This window comes from Hemitrygon akajei, chromosome 31, assembly GCF_048418815.1.
Source record: "Hemitrygon akajei chromosome 31, sHemAka1.3, whole genome shotgun sequence".
NCBI lineage: Eukaryota > Metazoa > Chordata > Chondrichthyes > Myliobatiformes > Dasyatidae > Hemitrygon > Hemitrygon akajei.
The window spans coordinates 10419342-10438380 of NC_133154.1; the positions used below are offsets into that span (position 1 = coordinate 10419342).

Here is a 19039-nt window from a genome sequence, read left to right on the forward strand (position 1 = left end):
CACCACTCTCTAGTTCTCTCTTACACACCGCTAGCGCCTTTAAGTGAGAGGCAAGGAACGTTTGTGGTGAGGCTTTCCTTACCATCTTCAGGCACTGCTGGGAGAAGTTGTGGTTGATGTAGGTGGCCTCCATGGCTAGGTTACGGGGAGAGTTGAAAGAATTCCCTTCATCCTGAGGGGGTTCGTTCGCAGTCTCGCTGACCGTCAGTAGGTCTGAGTGATTTAAAAGAGCTAATTAGTCAGTGGCTTTGATTCTGACCATCACACCCAATTCACCATTCAGATAACTAAGATTTTAAACTGCCGGTTAAAGAGAAGCTGAGGGGACACAGCACATTAAAAAACACTAAAACAAAAGATTCTGCAGATGCCTGAAATCTTGAGCAACACACACAAAATGCTAGAAGAACTCAGCAAATCAGGCAGCAGCCATGGAGGGAAATAACCATGAGGAAATCTGCAGATACTGGAAATTCAAACAACAACACAACACACACAAAATGCTGGTGGAACACAGCAGGCCAGGCAGCATCTATAGGGAGAAGTGCTGACGAAGGGTCTCGGCCCGAAACATCGACAGCACTTCTCCCTATAGATGCTGCCTGGCCTGCTGCGTTCCACCAGCATTTTGTGTGTGTTGTGTTGTTGAGGGAAATAACCAGTCAATATTTTCAGCCAAGACAGAGGGTGTAGAATAAGATGATTGGGGGGGGGAAGGAGTACAGCTAGCAGGTAAAACCAAGTGAGAGAAAGAGGAAGAAGCTGGGAGGTGACAGGTGGAGGAGGATTCTGTTTAGAGAGGAGAGCAGACCATGGGAGAAAGAGAAGTAGGAGGGCCACCAAGGGGGAGGTGATGGGCAGGTGAGGAGAAGAAAAGGAGTGAGAAGACAACCAGAATGGGGAATGGAAAAAGGCAAGGAGGAGGGGTAGAGAAGGTGGGAGAAATTACCCATAGTTAGAGAAATCAATGTTCATGGCATCAGGTTAGAGGCTACCCAAATGAAATATGAGGTGTTGCTCCTCCAACTTGAGTGTGGCCTCATTGTGGCAGTAGAGGAGGCCACAGACCAACATGTTGAAATGGGAATTGGAAGCCAAATTGAAATGAATGGCCACCGGGAAATCCCGCCTGTTGTGGTGGACAGGGCAAAGGGGCACAGCAGTTCTGACTGGACCGTCACACGTGTCCCTACCGAAGTCAGAGTGATCGCGTTTGTCGAAGAAGAGCTTGGAACCGACTCGCTGCACGATGATATCCCAAGAATACACGGATCTGGTGGAGCACATCAGTGTGGCCAGGATGGCGTCTGTCGCAAATACGTTTCCCTGAGTCTTGGCGAGCTGGAAACAAACACAGGCACTGAACTAGGTAGCAGGCAATATATCCCTCCTTCCAATCTGGCAGCAGCAGACACAGCACCTCAACGTCCACCGGGCCACAGGATTCGCGCTGTTAACACCCAACAAATTTCAGGATTAACACTGGCCCGAGTTTTTGTTGTGTTATTCATTAACCTATAGCTGCACACAGAAAAGAAGTGCTGGTAAACACAAGAGAGTCTGCAGATGCTGGAAACCCAGAGTAACAGACAAAATTTTAGACGACCTCAGCAGGTCAGGCAGCGTATATGGAGGGGAATAAAGAGCTGACGTTTTGGGCCGAGACCCTTCATCAGGATTTGATCCAAAATGCTGGCTCTTTATTTCTCTTGAGGAATACCAATAGTTCCAAGCTCCAATCCTAATTAAATTGCACCCATCATACAGAAGCCTGAAGTCCCACACCACCAGGTTCAATTATGGTTACTTCCTTTCGTTCAGTATTTTAGCCAACGGGCACAACCTTAATCACTAGAGTGTAGAAACATTACAAAGACTTTGATAACTCTGCACTACAATGGGAATTACTTTTGTTCTAATTGTTTTTGTGAAAAATTGTGTATGATTGATGTATATGTTATGCTTTTCTTGTCAAGGCTGCTTACATGAAGTGATGCCACTGTTAAGTCGGAATTTCACTGCATTTACACATACGTGTACTTGTGTGTGACAATAAACTTGGCTTTGAGAAAAGTTTACCCCTTCCCTTCAATGGGCAAAATGTTGGAATGTGTGTGTCTGTCTGCAGACTGCCGAGAACAGCACCATCAATTTGCGGGACGTGTCACTCAGGAACTTGGGCTAGACTTTTTCTTTGGCGTAACTACATGTGAGCTTGCTACCTTGAATGTGTTGTGTGCTTTGCATCTTGGGCCCAGAGGAACACTGTTCCATTCCGCTGTATTCATGTACGATTAAATGATAATTAAACTGGAATTTGATTTTTAGTTTGAACGTGGAGTTATCAAGTGAAAGGAACAGGGGTAAATAAACTGCCAAAAAAGGGCTGTCAATAATCGGTGGGAGATGGGGTAACTTTAATATTCTCAAAACGACACCAGATATCCTCTGAACTGTTCACTAAAGTTGCAGCAATCACTCCCCTGGGTTACATTAAGGACGACAATATCTCCTGCTTCCCTCCCCCCCTAGACAACTCCCATCAATAATAATGCCTGTAAAATCAATCCATTACTTGGACCAAATCAGCCTCTAGCCACGACTGACAAGAGGAAATTATCTATCCGCCTGTAGTCTGTTCAGACTTGTGTTGTCATTCTGCACAGCTCTCTTTTGCCTTGTGTGAAGATTTTGAGATGCTCCTGCCACACAGGAGTGGCAAACAATGCCTGAGCAGTTTGCTAACCTTGCGAATTACAGGATCATCAGTGGTGGTAACGGTGTGGAAAATCCTCTTGATACTTCTCAATTGCTTCTCGTTCCGCGTGGTAATTCGGTCAAAGACCTTATCATAGTACTCCAAGGTACCACAGCACTCTCTGAGGGGATAAAAGATGGCACATAACATCAACACCATGACCAGATCAGCCGTTCCGATGGCAGAGTTGAGATATGAATTCCAAGCAGTACACTGGAATCGCTAAGGAATGACCTGCACAACAGACTTGTTTAACGTCTTATAGCACATCTGACAATACAGCAGTCCCTCAACACACATGCAAGTCAGCTGAAACTATGGGGCAAAACACTGACAGCAAACTGTACTGGGCGATCACGGGATTCCTAATGAGACTGGAGAGAGCTGCAGAACAGAAATCACAATTACACTCAAAATGTCAACTGCACAAATCTGCTGGCAGCAAGAGGCATCACAACAAAGAACCGGAGAAGGTCACCTGTCTGCTTCGTTTAATCTGGGCAAGGTTAGGTGGGCAACCCTTGTAGAGTGGAAGAGATGGGGAATGAGAGGGAAAATGGATCAGGCACATGAAATGGCAGAGCAGACTCAATGGGCCAAGCCCAATTCTGCTCCTATACCTTACGGTTTATGGAATCTAGATTCATGTTAAAACACTCACATGTCACTGGGGTCAGCCACTTCCATGTATCTCATCTTCATCAGCCTTGGGAAGTCCATCTCCTCCTTCACTTCCCAGTCACTCCGCACTTCAACTGAAGAATCTCTTGGCTTCAGCTGTGTCAGTAACAAACAAGGAACACGTTAACAAACAAGTTCTGTTTATGCAAATCCTTTATAGGGCAGCACGGGAGCACAAGCGGTTGGAGTAATGTTATACAGTGCCAGTGACTGGATTCAACTCCGCCGCTCTCTATAAGGAGCTTGTTCACTGTCAACCGCCCCCCCCCCCCCCCCCCGTGACCCCATGGGCTTACTCCCACATTCTAAAGACATACGGGTTGCTATGTTGCGGGCATGTTAGGTTGGCACCAAAAGAATGGCAGCACCTGCCAACTGCTGCCAGCACATGCTCAGACTGCGCTGGCTCTTGACACAAGCAATGCTTTTCACTGTGTTTTGACGTTTCAATGGACACGCTGCAGGTATCTCTTTAAAGTGTCAGAAGTATTGCACAGTTCGAGGAATATTACCAATTACACAAGAAAAGCCACTGAGCTTCACAGGGACATTAAGCCAGGCGTCTCAAGATTAAAGGAGCTTTTTTAAAGGAGGAAAGATGATTTGAGAGGATTATGGAAGAAGTTCTAGAGATTAAGGCCTATTAGTGGCAGCGCAGTTAAATTTAGAAATCAGCAAAGTTTCAGGCTTCAAAAAATTGTAAGATCCCAAGGGTTAGAAGAACGGAGAAGATTTGCAGACACAGAAGATAAAGGGCTCTAACTGTGCATCACACACACAGGGCTAAAGCTCTCAAACACAGATTGTAGTGTAAAATCCCTTGTTTTCGTTCACAATAACAATGCCCACCCTATTAACCAGCAATGTTAAATCTTGGTCAACTGAAGTCCAGTTTTAAACATTTCAAATTTCTCTAGCCATCCACCCAATAAAATGGGCCAACTGGGACACGGACACGGACACACACACCCTCTCCAACAATGTGTGGAGCTGTTCTCCCTCAAATTCCTCAATCTCAGACTGGACCAACACCTTTTAGCTTCTTGAAGGAACGGCAAAGTTTGAATACAGACCTGGTTTTTCTGGTCCCACTTTTGCCGCACACCAAACTGCTTCTGAAATTTCTTCTGCAGTCTCAAACGGTCTCTAGAACGACATCACGGATGGAATGGGTGAGATAACAGGGAAACAATTCCAATCATCTAAACACTAAATCCAAGTGTCGACCTTCCAGGCTCACGGAATCCCAAGCAATGGCCAGCTGCTGAACTCAGGAAGGCATCACAACTGAATCTTGCCAAGAGCTTTCCACTACTCTAACTCAAGCACAGGAAGACTACAGCCTGTGAAAAGCACAGGCAAGTCTGTAGGAAGGATACATCTTCAAGGAGGCCAGTTCTACCTAAGAGCCAGTGTCATCTAACTTCAAAGAGTTTGTACACATTATGTTTAAACATTTTCCGTCGTATCGCTCTTCCAGAACCCAATGTACACAGGTCAATTCTAAGTTCTCACTAAATAAACTGATTCTAACAATAATCTATAAGGATGGTACTGAGAGTTGAGGACGAGTTATAGGGAAAGATCAATTAGGTTAGGACTTTATTCCCCAGAGTGCAGGAGAATGAGGGAAGATTTGATAATAGTAACATGAAGGGGAACTTCTTCACTCAGAGGGTGGTAAGAGTGTGGAACAAACTGCCAGCAGAAGTAGTGGCTGTGGGTTAAATTTCAATATTTTAAAAAAGCTTGGACATATACATGGATGGGAGGGGTACAGAGGCTATAGTCCAGGGTGCAGGTCAACGGGACAACGCAGATGGGCCAAAGGACCTGTTTCAGTGCTCTGCGTCTCTAATAATGTGAACAGACATTGAGTTTCACTTAATTGGGAAAAAGTTTTTTTATATGTTGGAAGACAGAGAAATTGGTCACCTTGACTTGAACGCAAATCCTACTTCATTCCCAGTCGCTATCTATGATATGGATGTACATTAGCTGGACCATGACTATGAATTTAACCCTTTAATATGCCAGGTCTTTCCAAGAACAATCCTGTTTGTCCCACTCTTCCCTCATATTCCTGCAGAATCCTTCTTCACTCATTACCCCACCCCCCAAAGCCATTATTTAACCAATTTCCACTACCTGATAAGGCAACTCCAAGTCCTGCCCAATCACATCAAGAGGAAGCTGAAGACTCCTATAGGCAAACAGGCTGCCAGCTGATGCACAAAGCAATAATTGGGGGAGCAGGAGAAAGAACAACAGCAGGGGGTTTGAGGGAATAAAGAACAGTTGCTACAATGGCTGCTCACCTCTCCTTCTGTTTGGCACTCTTTGGAAGCGTCTGCATGTTGAACTGCAGCAACTGACGCCGGTCTTTCTCCCGCCTCATGTTTCTTTGCTGAAAATGTTCAAACAAACATCAGTCCTGCACTGAGCGAATAATCGACAAACATTCAGTCTATTCCACGCACGCAACCTGCAAGTTAACATTAAGCATTGGCGACCCGGGCTCAACTGATAGAGCTGCTGCCCCGAAATTCCAGTAACCTAGGCTCACAGATGTGAGCATGTAGCGTAGCTTTACACGATGCTTTACAGTAGACGATCCAGGTTCATTTCCCTCTGCTGCCTGTAAGGAGCCTGTATGCTCTCCCCGTGATGTAGGTTTCTTCCCACAATCGAAAGATGTACCGGTTGGTAGGTTAATTAAGCTTAATTAAACTTTAGTAGGTCTTGAACCCATGCTCAATACTCAGATCCCCATATTAGTAGGGTGACCCAACCAACATCTCATTATCTTTCACCAATCCCAAGGCCACTCCCCTGCTCCCAGGAGGCTTTACCTGAGCGAATCGCATGCGGTTCCTCTGGTACGCGGTCTTCTGGGTGCGAGCGGTATCAACAAGCTGGAAGCTGGTCTCATCCTCCTCGTGGAAGTAGGCATACTGACTGCCACCACCGAACTGAGAGGAATACTTGTCTGTGGGGGAGAGGAAGTGAGAGTGAGGGAGCACGTTGCTAGCAACACTGCTGTATCTTTACATGCCGGGAAGTTGCACTTCTACAGTGCCATTCACCAGCACTACATCTCACTACATTGGCCTACACAGCCAATTCCCCTCCACACACAGCAGATTCAGATTGATTTATTCATCACACGTACATTTGAAAGATACAGTGAAATGCATTTTTTTGTGTTAACAACCTAGGGGTGTCACCACACTTTCCGGCACCAACATAAGCATGTCTAAAGTATTCAGCAGCACAACACAAGCAACAGCAACAACACTACCAAACTAAACTTCTGGACTCACCAACTATTGTCTTTGGTTCATGCCCAGGATTTGCCAACTGGTGGTGGGTATCAGTAACCCTTGTTCAAACCAACACCCATCCACGGGATTACACACCTTCTACTGCAGAGCACCGACTCCAGCTCCAGCCCAATCCAATGCAGCTCCGACTCCCAGATTCCAAGATATACTGCCCGTTACCTCCAACTCCACTCATCGCAGTCCCTCAACCCTAACCTGTCCCCCAACTCTCCAGGCTGCACCCAAAACCACCCCTACAAACCTGACACTAACAATCAATCCTGCAAATTTCAGCAACGAGGTTTTGACCCGATAATCTGTCATACTTAGCTGAGTTGGGGAAAAATGTTGGCTCTGGATAAAGCTGCACTCACGATGTATTTAAGCTTAACATTTGTGCTTGCCAGAAATTCCCAGAAATGGAATTGGGACTACGTTCGGTTTAGCTGGGGCCAAGAGGGAAAGAAGTAACATTCCTGCACTTACATAGGCAGCAGCTATAAAATATACAACAGTACCTGTTCTAACAGAAAAGAAGGCCAAAGACTCTGGGTAGGGGAGAATGTCAAACAAAAGCACACTGGTACTTACTGGTGTATCTCTTATCCTGATAGGTAGCTCCTGTCCAATCAGCAACCTGCAAAGATAAATAGTTACACCATCTTAAGAGTGAACAGACCAAATTAACTTCCTAACATGCAGACTGTGCTTGCTGTCTTGTATTTGCGAAGACTAGGCTTCAAGTCGCAGTGTCGCCCGTTCACAGCCACCAGGAGAAAGGAGGCAGAGCTGGTGCGTTTCTCCGGGGACGGTGTGGCGCAGCGTGTAGGCTGGAGTTGGTGCTGCCCCCAAGTGTACTTTCGGCAAAACGCAAGCTCAAATGCGGTCAACTGCAGTTTTCTGCAGCATTCTCGGAATCAGGGACCGGACATTTTCTTGCGTGGCTGTATCTTACTGATATCCCTGCAGTGATATTTTTACTAAATCAGTATATGTCTTTCTCAAAGTTTTAAAAATTTATTAAGATATAATGTACAATAGGTCCTGCAACCCCCAATTTAACCCTAGCCTGATCACGGGACAATTAACCTCCGATCAGCAAAGTGCTACAGGCTTAGAGGAAGTGGAAAATGCACACAATTGTTTTTAAAAAAAAAGGATTAAAAGACATTCCTAGTAATTTAATAATGGTGATGGATAAAGGTTTAGAAACAATTAAACAGAAAAAAATTAAGACACTTATAGAAGTTTAATTAAGGAGAGCCAGTGTGGCTTTGTAAAAAGCAGGTCACATTCAACTAACATAAATTAACTTTTTAGTTGAAATAACAGGGAAGAATTCAAGATTTAGGATTCAAGATTCCTTACTGTCATTTCCAGTACACAAGTGTTAAGGAGAACAAAATAATTGTTACTCCAGATGCAATGCGGCACTTAAAACAAAGTAAGACAAAGAACACAATACATATAAATCCATAAAATAGATTGTATGCCAATAAAGTGACACTAGATACAGGAGTGTCTGTATGTAAGGTGCCTCTGACAGGAAATGATAAAGTAGTGGCGGTGGTGGGGAGTTGTGGAAGTGTGGTTTAGTGGGTGGAGGTGTTGATCAGCCTTACTGCTTGGGGAAAGTAATTGTTTTCAAGGCTGGTGGTCCTGGAGTGGATGCTACGTAGTCTTCCCTCTGATGGGAGTGGGACAAACAGTCTGTGAGAAAGGTGGCTGGGATCCTTCATGATGTGGCGCAGCAGTGGTTAGCACAACGCTTCACAGTAAAAGTGACCCAGGTTCAATTCCCACCACCGCCTGTGAGGAATTTGTACATTCTCCCCGTGACTGCGTGGGTTTCCTCCAGATGCTCTGGTTTCCTCCCACAGTGCAAAGACTGATAGGTTAATTGGTCCTGCGATTTGGCTAGGATTACCTCGAGGGCAGTATGGTTCAAAGGGCCAGAAGGGCTACATCTCAATAAATTAATGTTACTGGCCCTTTTCTGGCACCTTTCAGTATACACATCACAGCTGACATAGAGAACGCGGTTAATGTTCTCCACAAAATGCTCATGGAATGGGAGTGTGATTGCCTAGATTTAAAAAATGAGTTAAGTATGAATAGACAAGTAGCAGACGGAATTTAACACAGAGATGTGTGAGGTAATGTAATGGGTTGGGGCAGTAGATATTAAGTTACACAGTTCTGAAGAGTAAGCAGGAAGCTGCAGACCCTACTAAATACATAATACGTAAAGCAAACAAAGCTTGGGGCTATTAGTGGAAATACTCAATATAGAAAACAGAAGTTATGCTGGACCTTTAGAAAGAAATAACTAGAGTTTTAAGTTTACTTCCAATCAACATGTGAAGGTCCCTTAGGCTCTGGTGAAGAGGTTTTCCAGAATGGTTCGAATATAACATATTTTATTTAGCAAGTTTAATGGGAGAACCTGGGGTTGGATGAAAGGGGTATTTGCTAGAGACGTACAAGCTAAGACAGGTTAAGAAAAATTAAACAAAAGGAAAGCTATTTCCAATAAGTTAAGGTACAAAGGCTAAAGAATATGGAGTTAGACATAGCCTCTTCTACTCCATGACCTAGAAATCCTTCTCTACATCAGCGGTGGAAGCAAAAATAAGCAATTAATTCAAAAGGGAAATCATGTGGCACTTGAGGTGGCACGTGGACAGAGTGGGGGAAAAGGGGACTGACTGGATTGCTCTACACAGAAGGTGCTGTAGGAATTCTGGAGGATCAGACAGCATCCGCTGAAGGAAAGGGACAGTTGACATTTCAGGTGAAGACTCTGCACAACGTTGGTAAAGACCAAATTTCCCGGTGGCCAAACATTTTAATTCCTATCCTGATTCCCGTTCTGACATATTGGTCCACTTCTACCATGATGAGGACACTCGGACACTCTCAGGTTGGAGGAGTAACACCTCATATTCCATCAGGGTCACCTCCAACCCGATGGCAAGAACATCGATTTCTCCTCTTTTCATTCCCCATTTGGCCTCATACCTCTTCTCCTCACTTGCCTATCAACCCCCCGCCCCATGCCCTCCCGATTTCCATCCTTCTTCCCTTTCTCCCATGGTTCACTCTCCTCTCCTATCAGACTTCTTCTTCAGACTTTTATCTTTCCCACCCACCTGGCTTCACCTATCACCTTCCAGCCAGCCTCCTTCCCCTCTCCCCACCTTGTCATTCTGACATCTTTCTCCTTCCTTTCCATTCCAGATGAAGGGTCTCAGCCTGAAACTTTGACTAACTACCGTAGATGTCGGATTATAAGCCGCTACTTTTTTCCCACATTTTGAACAGCTTTGAACACTGCGGCCTTTACTACGGTGCGGCTAATGCATGATTTTTTTTCATGCCGCCAAAAACATTTTGCCTCGTAACAGTAGACCAATAAAATTGATGAGTAGTTCACAGAGGTCCAATGAAATTGTACGATAAATCAAGCGCACTTTCACAATTAAATTATTGTAAATCAGTCATTTGTACTCACCCTCATCAACATGGAAAACACTCGAAGAAAAGCATTGTGCTGCCTTTATGGCAGTTATTTAGTTTATAATATTTTTGCTTAGTAATTCATTTGTTAGTAACTTCTAGTTAAAGTTAGAAGTGTTTTAACTATATTTGTTTTCTGTACTACATCCCGGGATGCTATGACGTCACACCCAGTTTCGCCGCGTCTTGTGGGAAATATACCGGTTTGCAATAAACGGGAAGGAGGGGGGCGAGCGCATTACGCGAGCGGCATTAGATCTGAGCGAACGCTGCTTTTAAGTTAAAGGCGATCAATAACTTTTCCTGGTAGGCTGCAGTATATATATTTTTTACCAGTCGTTAGGAGATATTGGAATGTTGTTCAGTAAAAAAGTATACGCAACGTAATTTGTGTTACCGATACGTATGTATATTTAAAAGTAGCCGCGTTACAGGCACGGTTCGAAAAAAAGCATTTGCAATATGTATTTGTTTATGTTACCATATGGATTTAATTAAAAGTTAAAAAATCCTCACGTGTAATATCTTTCTGTGTAAATATCTCATATTACAACGTGGGACACCTGCAGCCGAAAATCCGGTGCGGCCTGTACAAGTACAAAATTGATTTTCTTTCTAAAATTAGAGCCAGCGGCTTTTAATCAGGTGCGCTCTGTAGTGCAAAATCTACGGTATTCATTTCCATAGATGCTGCCTGACCTGCTGAGTTCCCCCAGCATCTCGTGTGTGTACTAAAGACCTCCTTCCAAGCCACAGTGATCCAGTGACTCCCTGATATCTCAAATCCTCCACAACACAGTGAAGACTCACCTTTCCCAGTCGATCCCCTTTACTAAAGGGCTGGTATGGCATGTCCTTGAACTGCTCTGGCACAGCACATGGTCCCCATCCAAAAGGATTATCCTGGATCACCGGGGTCAAGAATCGTGCCATCTTCTATGGTTCTGCTACAAAAAGACAAAAGAACACCCAGTGAAGTGGGGAGTAAGATAGCGGACACTGTGTCACTGACTGCAGATGAAGGCACTCCCCCAATTTCCTACCACAACTGATCCAATTAAGCAGAGATCACTGGAGACTGGGACAGGGATGGGTCTGAGTCAAAGGAAAGGGAACACAGGGCATGAAGGTGGAAGAGAGCTGAGGGGAGCAGAGAGAGCTATTAGAGAAGGAAGAGATGCTCAAAATCTACAATGGAGACACATCCTGGGAATAAATCTCTCCAGGAATGACTATTTGTCCAATTATTTTCAATTCTATCTACATTGGACATGAAATATCCCACTCTTGTAGTGTCTGGGATTGTCCTTTAGCTGGTATGCATGCCAATATACCAAACCCCCTTCAATGAACAATAAATGTACCAAATGCACACTTTGGTACACATCACACACACACACACTCACTCACACACACACTTTGAAGGACTTATCTCATATCAATATTATATAGCACAGTACCAGACCCTTTGGCTCAACTAATCCCTGCCCCACCCAAGCTAGTCTCATTAACCAATATTTGGCTCATAACCTGCTAAACCTTTCCAATCCATGTACCTGTCCAGTGTACGGACAATGCAGGCTCACAGTAAGACCCTGAAAACTGGGATCCACTTTCCCTATTTCTGGAGCCGTCTCTAAAGATCAGCTTTGTCACATGCACATCAGTGAAATGCATCAATCTGTCCCAACGAACGTGCTAGGGGCAGCCCGCGAGTGTCGCCACGCTTCTGGAGCTAACAGAGCATGCCCACACAACTTACTAACCCTAACCTGTAACCCGCACCATCATAGAAAGAACGTACAAACTCCGTACAGACTGTCTGTCTGTCTAGGTACCATTATCCAATGTGGACGTTGGTGACCATGGTTTTCCATACAGATCGATCCCTTGTTCTTTCGATGACTTCCATTTCCTCGATGTCTAGCCACCTGGCTAAGCTTTTGATGTACATAAGCCGAGGTCTTCCTCTAGGTTTGCTCCCTCGATCTTTCCAGAGAGTATGAGATTTTCTAGTTCATCTTTCCGTATGATGTGTCCTAGGAATCTGAGTTGTCTCTTATTGTTGGTACGAGTGATCTAACTGCTTGGGCTCTTCTGAGAACTTCTTCATTTGATGTGTTGTGTGGTCCATGGTATTTTAAACATTCTCCTGTAGAACCATAACTCAGCTGCTTCCAGTCTCTTTTCCATTGCTGGGGAAATGGTCCAGCATTCACTTCCATAAGTCAGGATAGAATAAATGAAGCACTGCAGTATTCTGTTGTTAGTGTACATGCTCATCTTTCTGTCTGTTAATTTGGTCTTCATTTTCTGGAAAGGCTCCTTTTGCCAGTGCTGTTCTGTATTTGATATCGGTGTCGCACCTGCCATCACTTGTTATTTGGCTGCTGAGACAGCTCAATTTGTTGATTTGTTTGATGTTTGTATTTCCGATCTTGATCACACGTTGTGGGATGTTTGTCTTTCTGGAGATGACCATGCTTTCTGTCTTCTTGGTGTTGAATGAGAGGCCTCTGCGATTACTTTCAGCTGCCACTATAGTGAGTAGTTCTCGAAGGTTTGTTTCTGAGTCAGCTATTAGTACGATGTCATCAGCATAGCTGATGTTATTTATATTACAGCCTCCAATTGTGAGTCCTTTGATGTCTTTGATACTTCTCAAGATATTCTCACTATACAGGTTGAATAAGTCGGGTGAAAAGACACAACCTTGCGTGATTCCTAAGGCCTCAGGTTCAAAGGGAAGGCTGAGGCCTTGCAGACAGTGCGGGGAACTGAACCCTCACAGGTGATCACTGGAGCTGTAGAGTGATTGTGTTGAGTGTGTCCAGCCGCCGATGCCCGTCCTGATGAAGACAGACATTCATGTTGAAACTCATCACTGCCTTCAATGTTGCAGCAAGTCCTTGTTCGAGTGCCGGAAAGGGTATCAAATCCTCAGCCTATGGGACAGCAGTGGTACCTGCCCTGCTATATTTTTCTGAGACAGTGAGCATCTCAAGGCACTGGGAAACACCAAAACATCGAACTGTGCCACATTTGTGTAAGGTAACTTTTTTTTAAAAAAAACACAGAGAGGAGAGTACCTGGAAGGTGCTACCTGGGTGTGAGGAGGAAACAGTAAGAGAGTTAGATTTTGGGGGCATTTAGACAAGTACATGAACATGGTGGGAGAGGAGGAATATTGATTACAAGCAGGCAGATGGGATTAATTTAATCTGACTTCACCGTTAGCACAGACATTGTATGCCACAGTGACTCTTCCAGTGCTGTACTGTTCTAGGTTCGGTAGGAGGAGAAACAGCCAAGCCAACACCCACAGTACTGATGCCCTGGTTCGTCCCAGTTGGATACACTGGGCTTGTGCACCTAAACATAGGTTCCCGAAGCACACAGGGTCAGCTTAGGAGCTGTTTTCCAGCCAGACAAGAGAAAACGGGTCATCAAGGGCATTCTCAAAGCTTCCCAGGAATGCAATATCCTCACTCAGTCCTGGGAACCTCTGATGAGCCACGATCACTCGAAATGTATTTGGGGCAGTACTCTAGGACCTTGAAGTCATAGACTGAAAACACACAGAGAAAGGCCCTGTTAACCATCTGCCTATCCTACTAGCCACCTCAGACACTAAAGAGATTCTGCAGAGTCTGGAAATCTTAAGCAACACACACAATACTAGAGGAACACAGCGGGTCGGGCAGCATCTACAGAGAGGAGTAAACAGTCAACATTTCAGGCTGAGACACGGCATCAGGACTGGAAAGCATTCTGGATTCTGCCCCTTCCCAATCCCGATGAAGAGCCTTGGCCTGAAGATTTATGTCCCTCCATCAATGCTGGTGCTGCGCGAGCTTCAGAGTTCCTCCAGCCATTTTAGACCAATAGGAGCAAAATCCGGCTAATTGGCACACCGAGTCTGCTCCGCCATTTCACCAAGGCTGATCCATTTCCCTCTCAGCCCCAGTCTCCTGCCTTCTCCCCGCATCCCTTCATGCTCCGACTAATTAAGAATTTATCAACTCCTGTTTTAATTATATCCAATGGCTTGACCTCCACAGCCGCCTGTGGTAATGAATCCCACAGATTCACAGACTTTGTGGACGTTATTAGCCACCTCCCGTCCGATGTGTGGAAGAGCCTGTGGTTCCCATTAGCCACCCCAGAACCTGCTGAACTAGGCTGGAAGTAAATCATGCTCGATCCCAAAGGTGTGCCCAAGAAGCAACAGACTAGGTACACACAAAACTCAAGACTGAGCCCGAGAGACCCATGTGGACACAGAAAACTGGCCCCTCAAATTCACCAAAAGTCGCTAGGATTCACTTGGCACAAAAAAGGGCTGTGTGTTTTTATGTTCTAATCACATTGTTTAATGAAAACGTCTTGCTTACTTGCGAATGCTGCTGACATGATGTGATGCGCTTGTGATTAATTGCACTTGCGCACACGACATCAGACTTGACCCTGACAGCGCCAACTCCCGAGACGGAGCCTCGCGTGAGAGCCAGGAGAGCTGCTGTGGAGGCCGGAGACTGGGTTCATCTCATCCCACGCACCCACCTCTCACTGACAGCAATACGTCCCATCATCCTGTCCCGTTTTAGGTGCTGGCTTATGGTACCATCGCGTGGCTGTTACCGTAGTAACATCATCGTGCCGCTCCGTTACCCCGCAACGTTACTGTATAGTTTGGTGTGCACTGGTCATTCACTGTCTCGGCTCCAACAGACAGAGGGGCGATCACAGAGTAACACTGGTATTGGTGGGCACACCCTGGACATAACTGTAAGAGTTTCCCAGAGTTTCTTCCCACATTCCTAGGGCGTACGGTTAGGATTACTACACCACAGGCACGTTACATTGAGTGGCAACACTTGCAGGCTGCCCCCAGCACATGCTTGGACTGTACTGACACAAACACATTTCACGGTATGTTTGGATGTACACGTGACAAATAAAACTAATCTGTTAGTTTCTCACACCAGAGTACAACACCAATGTATACAAGACCATAAGACATAGAATTAGGCCATTTAGCCCATCGAGTTTGTACTGCCCTTCCATCATGACTGATCCACTTCCCTCCCAATCTCCCGCCTTCTCACCAGAATCTTTCACACTCTGATTTATCAAACACTTACAAGTATCTTAAATATAGTTGTACCACGCAGTAACACTGATATGGATTTGTGTTAACACTGGAGAGAGTGGCATCGCAAATCCTAAGTGACTCCGAGGTTTGTTAATCGTGAGCAGAGTTCTGCCTGTGTTACACTGGAGAGTACTGGTGAATCTACTTGCGCTGGGCTGCAGTATGGACAGTTTGCCATTGACGAGCACGCAGGAACGGTGGGCAGTCATCTCAACACTGGGAGGGGTATCAGTGTAAAATACCAGGATTCGGTACAAGCTGGTCTGTAGAAGCCACAACTTCAGGAACAGGCTGCAAGATTCTTCACGTCACCATTTGTCCAACCTCCCTCATAGTTTTTCATCTAATGGTAGGCCGAGACAAGTTTGCTGAACACAGCTCTGTCATGAACACTGGAATGGGGGGCTGTGGGGTCCCCGTGGACCACTGGGAGGAGGGGTGACTGGTAACAGGTGAGGAGGGGAGGCTGAGGCTCCCCTTTAACACGGGGAGGGGTAGGGGGGTAAAGGTATGGTCTCCATAACGGGGAGGGGGCGGGAATGGCCACCACAGATTCACGGAACTGAACCAGCGGCTGTAACGTCCTCCCCGGCCCAGTCTCACGGAGTTACTCTCGGTTAAAGGCGGCTCGACGCTGAGGCCCAAGGAGTGAACCGGGAGATGTCTGACGCCGCCGACCGGAACCTCTCCATCTGCCCTCACAGAGACAAAATCCTCGCCCTGGGTTACGGATCAGCCTCCGGGAGCCCTCCCCCGCCGCACTAACCTGCCTTTCCCGCCCGATGGCGACGGATTCCGAGAGTTGAGAAGAACCGGCGGCTCCGCCACGGTGGGGATCTGCCTCACTGCCGCAAAGTGGGTGTCGCGACACTGTCGCAACGAGAGTTTTGTACAACACCAATGCGAAGTCTTTCCCCTTGTGGACTTTACCCAAGTGTTTGTTTGTCCTGAGAAATGAGCAATAGTTTGCTTAAACGAAATCAAACCACCTAAAACTGGATTGTCTCTAACAACTACTTTACGATAGCGGTGCCACACTACCAGAAAGCAGGTCCGCCCCTTCTTACGATAATGCCGTAAACTTTGCCGCTCCAGTCAGTGCTGGCAAAAAACTGTCCGAGTCGTTGGAGTTCGCTGCGAGCAGCGACGCCCGGTGGCCTGGAGCGGTACTGCGGTGGTCGGCGCTGCTGAGAGATGGTATTAACGCAACCGCGACTGGCTGTAAGGTTTCAACACAAAACATTAAAACTCGGTCTCTCTCTTTTCGAATGCTGACCGACCTGCTGAGTATTTCCAACATTTTCTGTCTTTTTTTTAAAATTTTGATTTGAACTAATCAATTGTCATCAACTCATTGCTATCCTTCAAAATAGCCAGAATCAAACTTATCACTGGCGTCTGTCATAAAATTTTGTTGCTCTTGATATTATTTTGTGTTTTTTTTTGCGCTACGTCGGATCTGGAGTAACAATTATTGTGTGCTGTGTCTGCAAGGCTGAGTCGGGCAGTGCCTTGGAAGTCCATAGCGGGGTTACTCCCTTCTGCATGGGATGGCGAGTCTGTCAGGACCCTCGGGAAACTGTGGTGATTTCTTTTGAACTTACAGTCCTTTAACATCTTGGACTATTTTTACTGTGCCTATAGTCTGTTTCTTTTTATCAATTATGCTATTGTTTGCACTGTTGTAACTATATGTTGTAATTATGTGGTTTTGTGCAGGTCTTGTAGCTTTAGTTTTTGGTCTTGTTTTTGTCTGGTAAATTTGGAGCTCCTTTCCAGGGAACGCGCTAAGATGGCAGTGCGATATTAATACGCAGCAGCCTCTCCGGACTCTGGATTGGGGATCGCCAAACGTTATGTGGATTTTCTGGTGTAGTCTGTTTTGTCGTGTGCTTTTGTGATATCATCCTGGGGGAACGTTGTCTCGTTTTGTAACTGCATTGCATTTGTGGTTTCTAAATGACAATAAACTGAATCCGAGTCTGAATGATCTCATTCTCCTTTATACTCGTGTACTGGAAATGACAGTTAACAATCTTGAACTTTAACCTGGTCCACGACGAACCTAAGACTTCACTCCTGCAAAACCGTACATTTCTCTTTCAGACATGTCTCTTTCTCGTACAGACATTTCTGTGTCTACCGAAAGAGCCTCTTAAATGTCCCCATTGTATCTGCCTCTGCCACCACCCCCAGCAGTGCATAGCATGCACCCATCATCTATACCTACCTGTGGCAATCCCCCTATACTTCCTCCCAATCGCCTTCAGATTAGGCCCTCTCATATTAGGTATTTCCGTTCTGGGAAAAAGGGACTGGCCATCCACTCTGTCTATGCCTCTGTCAAGTCGCCTCTTATCCTTCTTCACTCCGAAGTGAAAAGCTCCACTTTTACAGATGTGAATGTTAATCTGTTTTTAACTTTGAAGAACTTTATTGAAGTTATTCCGATTTCTTGGACATTTTAGAGGTAGTGTGTGTTTTTTTTTTACAGACAGAGTGGCAGGTGCATGGACCGGGCTCCCGGAGGTAGTGGTAAAGGCAGGGACGTCAGGGAGATTTAAGAGACTCTGGGATAGGCGTGTGGATGAACGACAAATGGAGATTTTATGTGGGAGGGAAGGCTCAGATTGATTTTGGAGCACAACGTTGTGGTCAGAATCAGAATCAGAGTTAATATCACCGACCTATGTCATGAAATTTATTACCTTTGTAGCAGCAGCACAATGCATTACGTGACAGAAAATATTAAATGGATTATAAAAAGTATATTCATGTGTATCAAATAGTTAAAAATAGGGTGAAAACTGAATTTTTTATAAAGCGAGGTAGTGTTCATGGGTTCAATGTCCATTCAGAAATCGGATGGCAGAGGGGAAGAATCTGTTTCTGAATCACTGAGTGTGTGCCTTCAGACTTCGGTTCCTCTGTCCGGATGGTAACAGTGAGAAAAGGGCATGCCCTGGGTGATGGGGGTCCATAATAATAGAGGCACCACTCCTTGAAGATGTCTTGGATACTACAGAGGCTAGAGATGATTTTACAACTTTCTGTAGCTTCTTTTGACCCTGTGCTCCCCTCCCAATACCAGACAGTGATGCAGCCTGTCTGAACACTCTCCACGGTACATCTGTTCTCAAATTTTCAAGTGTTTTGGGTGACAAACCAAATCTCCTCAAACTCCCAATGAAATACAGCCGTGATCGTGCCTCCTTTATAGTTGGGTCCAGGTTAGATCCTCAGAGATACTGACACCCAGGAACTTGAAGAGCCTAACTACTGTTTTATGTCACACTTGCAAATCTTTCTTGCTCCTTTCTGGAGTGGAAATACTTTTACTTATTTATTGAGGTGCAGTGTGGAACTGGGCCACACCACCCAGCGATCCCCCTAACCCTCGACAATTTATAATGACCAACTAACCTACCGGTAGGTCTTTCGACTGTGGGAGGAAACCGGAGCACCTGGAGGAAACCCCCTGGGGTAACTGGGACAATGTACAAACTCGTCCCATTCAGCGGCGGGAATCGAACCTGTACCGTAAAGCGTTGTGCTAACCTCTATACTACCGTGCCATCCTCCTTCCAACGCAATCCAAACTGT

The 19039-nt window shown here is 45.5% G+C and overlaps 1 protein-coding gene across 1 annotated transcript in view; it reads right to left on the reverse strand.

Annotated features, from left to right (window-relative positions):
• eif3d (eukaryotic translation initiation factor 3, subunit D) overlaps positions 1-16368 on the reverse strand; it is a 30990-nt gene extending 14622 nt beyond the window's left edge. Inside the window, exons 1-10 of the mRNA XM_073034181.1 lie at positions 16203-16368; positions 11092-11228; positions 7354-7399; positions 6292-6428; positions 5758-5846; positions 4513-4585; positions 3420-3535; positions 2747-2879; positions 1194-1341; positions 83-213 (exon numbers count right to left, since the gene is read on the reverse strand). Coding sequence (XP_072890282.1) covers positions 83-213; positions 1194-1341; positions 2747-2879; positions 3420-3535; positions 4513-4585; positions 5758-5846; positions 6292-6428; positions 7354-7399; positions 11092-11214 — 996 coding nt within the window. The 5' untranslated portion in view covers positions 11215-11228; positions 16203-16368. The remainder of the gene's footprint in view (positions 1-82; positions 214-1193; positions 1342-2746; positions 2880-3419; positions 3536-4512; positions 4586-5757; positions 5847-6291; positions 6429-7353; positions 7400-11091; positions 11229-16202) is intronic.
• Positions 16369-19039: the final 2671 nt, after the last annotated feature.